Below are 8,499 nucleotides of genomic sequence, written 5' to 3' on the forward strand. Positions count from 1 at the left end.
TCCTATATTATTTAATAATAATTTTAAAATTCAAAATTCTCTGGCAAAATTTTTGTGCTATAAAATGTTCAAAGTTTACTTTTTCCTTTATATTTGAAAATTTATAACTCAAATTGACACAAAATTTATTATATTGGAACTCTCTTCTATATAACTTACATTTTTTTTCATAGAATAAAATCTTATGGTAATTTGTTATAAATTTATTTTATTTGTGGTATCATAATATAAGAATGGCTATTTCATAAAGACAAACTAGATTTTTTTTTCTATTTTTGTTGACTGAGTCAATTTTTCTATGTTTAGAAATATTAATGACGGACCAAGTATTTAATTATTGTAAAAACCATCATTGAGAGGTCTGAAACGTGGCAGACTAGGATTGATTAGTTTTCATAGATGGCAGGAAAATTTTGCCCACCAGTGGGCAGAGGATTTGATTCCTTCATTTCTTCTCTTTCTCTATAGTTTCAACAATGAAAATAGAAACAATCATATTTTTTCGTATTTTGTTTATGGCTATTGTATTTTTGTGAATAGATGAATATCAGATTTTATGCTAACAAAAGCAATAAATCTTTCTGATATGAAGAGAAAATAAATAATATCTAGAACTTTCGTGTACATAAATTTCTACTTTTAAAATAATTTTCATGAATAATATATATATAGAGAAAATTCTTATTTGAATCATTTAATTATATATTTTTCAAATTTGTTTCTTTACATATCATCTCCTCTAAATTGTTTAATAACCTGTCTCGCTTGTAGAGAAAATTAGATATTGAATCGCAATGATATTTTAAACAAAAAATCATGTTATATTTGATCTTTTTTTCATTTGTTGTTGTTTCTTTTATTGTTATTTATTATTTGGATTTTCATTTTTTTTCAATTTGTCTTTTATTTTTTTTAATTTTGTGTGAATGTCAAATAAAAAAGTATCTTCATATTATATCCAATCTTATAATATGTTTCTGTTGCAACGCACAGGCACAATACTAGTTACTTATAACGTACCTAGAAGTATATCTAATATTACTTATTTTGCTCTCAAAATGAAATATATATACTATGAAACAGAGGCAGAACATATTATATGGGAAAGGGTGCTAAGCACCCCTCATAAATTGAAATTTTGTAATTTTATCCTTTCAAGTATTTAATTTTTGCAAAATTTATTACTAGTAGCCTCCCTTATAAATTGAAATTACACGACACTTGTTCATTCAGCCTCCTCAATTTCAATTTTCTAGTTCCGCCCCTGCTAGGAAATGAAGTAAAGCAAAGAATTTCCATATCATTAAAGAGGAAAGATGAAGTAAAGAATAGAACATATGGGTGTCTCGACATTACGAAAAGCAAAAGTACTGTCACCCTTTCCTTGTCTTGCCATTATGTTCCACCTCTTTTGAATAATGAAATCTTCAAATTTACAAAAGAGAAAAGAAAATCAAAAGAAAAAGATACCCCAGAAACGAAAGGAATATAAGTAATGAAAGGAATTTAGTTGCCCAATAACCACATTCTCCAACAATCCCCATTCTGATCTCTCTTTATTTTTCCCCAACAATCCACATTACTTTATCATTAGTAGAAATGAATTACTCAATTGATTTCGTCATGATGCTTACAAAATTAACAATATATTATGAAAAAAAACAAAAAGAAATTATTAACAAATGCTTTAAGGCTACCAATGGAATGAAATTGCAAAGTTAGAGACACCGTAATTGAGTCCATTTATCAGAAGAGCCGTAGCCATTTTGAATTACATTAATTGATTTGCCAGGACTCTACAATAATTTGATATGTTTGTAAATATAGTAATCCAGTCCATTTGAAAGTTGTATATATTTTATTTAAACTAGTTATTTGGAAGCAAGTCGTTAAATGACCGAGTTCTGAGCTATTTATATATATATAGTTGATTCTGTTTTGTTTTTCTAGTTTGTTGCCGTTGTAAATCAACAGAGACTGTCAGATGGATGTGATGGTGCCGTTTTGATCATGTCTCTAAACATGATGTGACAATGGTAATCATTTGCTATTCATTAGTCTTAATGGATAAAGAGAGAGAGCTATGAATATTTAGAATAATTATATGAATTTTCTCACTTCAGTTCCACCTCTATAGCAACAATAAAGGAAGGTTGTATTATGATCCCTTCTTTTACAGTTTCGAACTCATCTTTCCATCAATCTTTATAGATATAAATACTTGGAAGATACGATATTAATACTTTGATGCATAACTTATTATAATCATTCTTCTAATGAAGTAGTGAGGACCCCCGTATACCTTTTCAACTTTCCCCAATCATTTCCGCTTCAACCTTCCTCTAACAAAAATAGTTACTCTCATAGGAATAAATATTTTAGTGCATTTGTATAAATATATGCAAAAAAAGATATTAATACTTGATGTGTAACTTGATATGATTGAACACTTGAAGATTAAACCCTGTACAATATATATACATATAAATACATCAGTGCATATGTACAAAGAGGAGGGTTCAAATGCCTCCATTTTTAAAAACTTTAATAACTCAAAATTTAAATCTTAAAATTCAAAATAAAACCGTTGGATATGAACTATATCATTTTATCTATGCACGTGTAAAAAATTATGGCATTTCAACTTTGTTTTGATTGTCATCTTGAGCTTGTAAAAATGTATACAAATGTGGATAATTTTAGACGTTAATTTTTCAACTTATTGATTCATATAAAATCAAAATCAAAATGTGATAATTTTTTATGGGCACATAGAGAAAATAACATAGATTACATCTAACGGTTTTATTTTGACGTTTAAGTTTTAAACTTTGAGTTATTTAAGTTTTTATAAATGGAGGCATGATGGAGGCACAAAAAATGGAGGCATTTGAACCCTCCTCATATACAAATACTTACAATACTTTAGATTAATGCTTTTAGACATCATCCAGCGCCATATGTAACAAGATATCAAATTTTGCTCCCCCAGATAATTATGGCAATATTAATATTCTTAGAAACGTGTATAGTTCCCGCCCCCATTTAGTTGAATGGTCCTCCACAGATATTTATGATACAACAACGTTTGAGAGATTTAGTTGGGGAGACAATTATTAAAAGTTGTTCACCTTATAAGTATACATTCTTTCATGCATAGGTATTCGTGCATAGTTATTAATACTTTAGAAAAAAAATTCAACATTGGAGTTTTTGCGGTTCCCAGTCAATTATAGTAGTTATAATGAGGAGACAGTGCAAGAACTGAAGTGTGGGAACTGTTATGAGGGTCTGAATATTTAATGAGTGAAAATAAGTACGGATACGAAATCCTCCACTGGACTGTATCGTATTCATTAACACCCATACTAAACATGTACTTAACCCATATTTTTAATAACAAAAAAAAGACAGCCGATTACCACTCAATCTCAATTTACATGCTAATTTCAGAAGTCCTATATATATTCAATATTTTTTTTAAGCCCCAGCAAATTAAAAACGATGATTATAGAAATTAACAAATGGCTAGTCGATCATGCAATGACTTTCCATATCATCAAAGAGGAAAGATGAATTAAAGAATAACAGAAAAGAAATCAAAAGCAAAAGTATTTCATAGTATCCTTGTGGCAAGCAATGAATTTTCATATCATCAAAGAGAAAAGATGAAGTAAAGAATAACATAAAAGAAATCAAAAGCAAAAGTATTTCATAGTATCCTTGTGTTGCCATTATATATGCTCCACCTCTTTTAAATAATGAATCCTTCAAATTTATAAAAGAGAAGAGAAAATCAAAAGAAAAAGGTACCACAAAACGAAAAGAATAAGTAATTATCTTTGATCCTAGCAATAGTATTGAATTATGGTCACTTATTTATTGGGATAGCATGTCTTTGAGATTGACATATTGTTTCTAAATAACAGTAAAGAGAAGAAAAGAAAAGAAATGACAAGATTTAAGTAGAATTGAAAACTAAAAATTTATTATCAAATGTTTTTCTTATACACAGAGACAACACCCTGGTTTTATATATATGAATCGGACAATTATTATTATTCGCTATTGAGCTAATGGGCATACTCTGTTGTCCTTGTCTCTCAATATTAAAGAGAAGTTTGGACTGGGCTGGGCTGGGTCGTTATTGGGCTAATGGGCCATAATATAGATGCCTAAGTCAATAGGACTCATCTAAAATGGATATACTTCCCAAGCAACCTCTCTCTTTTTCTGTGTCAACTATGTTAAAACTTGAAATTTATCAAAAAGTGTTGTTTAATGTTCAGAGAGTAAAATTGAATTTCTGAATTTTCCATGACAACTGGTTTATATTGCCTCATTCTAACCATTTTGAAACTCAGGCGTCATCATCTTTCCTCACCATTTTCTGGGTTTTCTTTCTTTTGTTTGGATATGGGATTTCCATTCATATATGGGACATGCTATTACAGGAATTTGTCCAAATTACTCTTAATTATTACCCTTTTTGCGGTGACAAGTTGGGATATATATATTGTTCCAGTTGAGTCAAATTATCACCAATTGCAAGTGACCGGGATGTTTTTTAACGAGTAGTGAGAGGTATTAATTATAACTAGGACCCAATTAATAAGCTTAATTTGAGTTTTATTTTTTCAACCAGCGTAATTTTGGTGCATAGTTCCTTTTGATTCACATTAGGACTAGTTAACTTGATATTCTGATCAATTAACAATTTTAAGAGATGATATTGCCACATCTTGATTTATTTTCCAGAATGCAGTGCTTGTGTAAAATTAGCCCTGATTTACATAATTCACTCGTACAATGAAATATATAAATAAAATCACCAAGATATGTATTATAAGAGCCTCATCAAGATATGATGATCACCCCAAAAATTGGTTTGCTATAACCATGGTGTGCACTATCGGAAAGTGCCCTGTTTTGTTCAACCTATTAGACTCGAGTGGTAAGACTTTATCAAGATTGTTGTACTGGTACAATACAATTTTAGATATATCAATCATCTGCTTTTTATTGAAATGCTTAATCCTGTGTATTCATTGTACAATATCATACATGCGCAAATTAATTAGGCATGCACCTATGTGGTTTTTCTTTTTTTTTTAAATTAAAACTGATAGAAACTATCAGTGATTACAGTAATTAATAAAATTAAATAAGAACAGCTTCACATCAATACAATCTAGAACAGCACCTATGTGGGTTTTCATTATGGGTGGCCCTAGAATTAAAAAAAAAATTCCAAATTTTCAAAAGTTCAATTTTCTGTATCTATCACATCTTTCTTTGTCTCCCTTTCAATTTTCATATGCTGCATAAAGGGTATGCAGGAGAAGGGCCTTAGAATGCGAGGAAACAAAAACTGAGCAGTACAAGCTCTCGTTAAGTTGCCCTGTGACACCAGAGTTTGGAAATTCAGTTAAAACTAATTTTGAGATAATAAAAGCATTACAAAACTGTATGCCGAATGTTTTAGGTAATTCTGTTAGACTTGTTTTCAGAAAGCTGTGGACTATTAGCTGCTTTGCAACTTACTGTTTCTCTTTTATACATAGTAAAGATTTTCTGATGCAATCTAAAAAAAGACAATACATGCCTGTAACCGGTGCTGAAAATAATTAACCTTAAAAATTGAATAATAAAGGACACAAAGTAAAGGAATTCAAATATATATATATAGTGCAGAGTAACAAGGTGCTGTTGAATAAAACTTCGTAGGAAATCATAAAAAAAAAAAAAAAAAAAAAGACAGACAAGATAGAACACTAATTAAAAGGAATGACAATTGACAAACAAGGAAGAAAAAAAAATCAAAAAATAACTCCTTAACATACATGGTAACGCCACTTTTCTCTTGTTCAATTTAAAAGCCCCGAATAGTACTCTGAAATTTAAGTATCATGAACTCGGGGGGTATTTGTAGGCATAAACTGCATAGAAAGATTGTACACATGTAAGAACTAGAAGTATCAATGCAGCGATGAGAGAAATTATTGACCACGGACTGCTGAAGTAATCACAAATCAATTTTGCTCGATGCTTGTGCCAGCTTGATTCACTGTATCTGTTCACTGCCGTGTATAATTCCGTCAAATAATGATCTCTCCCCCAAGAACCACCTTCGGTGACTTGGTTGAGGAAATCAGCCAACTCCGCTTCACTGCCTAGCCAGTTCTCAATGATTCCGTGCTCTTGTAATATTGTCACATCATATGGTGTGTTCACTAGATTATCCAAAATTGCTACAAACCTTGTAAAGGGTGACTGTTCTTTGCCATATTTGGAATGTTCGAATGCCATAAGGTTTGCGAAAATAGGCTTAGTGCCTTCGTTGATTTCTAGTCTAGGAATTTTCAAGACACCATATTCAAATGATATGTCGAGCATATGTTTCGGGTTGCTCTTTAGTGCGAATTTCATGCCCTTTTGTTTGAGCTCAATGGCAGAAGGGATCACCATCGAGGATATATTCCTGGTAGAATTCGGCAATGATACTGACAAGCTTTGTGAATTTGAACGAGGAAATCTTCTTGTGAACAAGCCTTTGATTCTATTGGTGCCGAACATTCTGGTAAGATCAAATGATTTGGAACTCAATACAACTGCTTTCTCTGGGATGGGCACTAAAGAGTGGTAACACAGATGGACCAAATGATGAATTTCAGCTGGAGGGTCTGGAATTTTGGAGATTACGGAATCTAGGGAGTCTAGGGAGTCTAGGGTTTGAATTCGGGACAAAAGAATATAAGCAATTGATTTAACAAAAACCATTCTATCTAGTTCTTTATTTAAATTACCAATATCGTACAACTTATCAATTATAAAGAAGGGAATTTGGTTCTCTAGAAGTAGCAACTCATGCGGTATGAAAAAAGAATTCCAGCCAATCTCATCAAAAGACATGGAATTGTATTCTAAAGTTTTTAAAGACATGGAATTGTTTTCTAAAATTTTTGAAAAGTACTCGAGCACAAAGCATCCGTCAAGCAGCATCATCTTGACAAATGCGTTGCTGTTAAGATCATCAAACGTCTCATTATAACACCTTCGTGTTCTCGTTTCTAACAACTTCATCTCTGATATACAGAGATTCAAATTTAGGTGGTCCTCACGGGATAAGAAATCCTGCAAGAACCGCCCTTTTTGTTCCTCCAAGGCTCGGAGGTGCTTTTGACCATGGTGGAATGGGCCGATGGAGACGGCAGAGGGCTTGAAGAAATTTTTCTTGCTTTCTGAAATGTTATGTGGTGTGCGAAAGATTGTAAAGTTCTTCGCCTCGTCCGTATTGGCCCATGTGTCGAGTTCATGTTGCACAGAGGCTTCAAGTTGCATTGATTCTGATGACAGAGGAGTGGTTTCGAGATCTAAAACTATCTGGATTTTTTCCATTAATATTTTTTTGGTGAATGGAAGAGTTTTGATTGAACTTGAACACAACGACCTTGATCATTTGTGTTTATATTGATCATTAGTACGTCTACTTCTTTTAATATTGATTACAGGACATGCATGTTGCTAAGAATAATTTAATCTATATTTATCATTATTTTATGACCCTCAAAGAAATCGTTGAACTTGAACAAAACGATCTTTATAACGCTGAGCTGGAAGATAGGACCTTCACACCAGCTCTCTTCTAATTATTGTGCATACATAACCTTGAGCCTTCATGCATAAGAGAATAAAAATGCTTCTTTTCAACATTGCCCTTGCATTATTGAAAACTCTTTCCTGCAATAAATTAGGTCTAACAGTGAGCCACGTAATGCTCAAGGAATGCAGAGAAAGTCAAGTCTGGAACTAAATGTCATAATTAACTTTTTTTTTTTCTTAACTAGTGTATGGAGAATGTGGTTCTGGAACTAAATTTCTACTTTTATTATTGATTACAGGACACCTTTCTGATGTTGCTAAGAATAATTTAATCTATATTTATCATTATTTTATGACCCTCAAAGAAATCGTTGAACTTGAACAAAACGATCTTTATCACGCTGAGCTGGAAGATAGGACCTTCACACCAGTGCATACATAACCTTGAGCCTTCATGCATAAGAGAATAAAAATGCTTCTTTTCAACATTGCCCTTGCATTATTGAAAACTCTTTGCTGAAATAAATTAGGTCTAACAGTGAGCCACGTAATGCTCAAGGAATGCAGAGAAAGTCAAGTCTGGAACTAAATTTCATAACTATTTTTTTTTCTTAACTAGTGTATGGAGAATGTGGTTCTGGAACTAAATTTCTACTTTTATTATTGATTACAGGACACCTTTCTGATGTCGCTATGAATAATTTAATCTATATTTATCATTATTTTATAACCCTCAAAGAAATGGTTCAATAATTATGACCTGCACTGGAACTAGATGCCTCCGAGTAGGAATGTTATCTCAATCAAAAAAAAAAAAAAAAATTAACCTTCGAAGTGTATTTGATGGTAAACACACCAAAAAACAATACAAAATTTCAACTATCCAATGTTATGTTT

At 31.6% G+C, this 8,499-nt stretch overlaps 1 protein-coding gene across 1 annotated transcript; it reads right to left on the reverse strand.

Moving 5' to 3' along the window:
- Positions 1–5,414: 5,414 nt before the first annotated feature.
- On the reverse strand, positions 5,415–7,341 carry LOC144563630 (UPF0481 protein At3g47200-like). The gene has a single exon (XM_078313112.1). It carries the CDS (start codon positions 7,339–7,341, stop codon positions 5,908–5,910), a length of 1,434 nt encoding a protein of 477 aa, XP_078169238.1. The 3' UTR covers positions 5,415–5,907.
- Positions 7,342–8,499: the final 1,158 nt, after the last annotated feature.

Source organism: Carex rostrata, chromosome 12, assembly GCF_964058835.1.
Source record: "Carex rostrata chromosome 12, lpCarRost1.2, whole genome shotgun sequence".
In the NCBI taxonomy this organism is placed as follows: Eukaryota; Viridiplantae; Streptophyta; class Magnoliopsida; order Poales; family Cyperaceae; genus Carex; species Carex rostrata.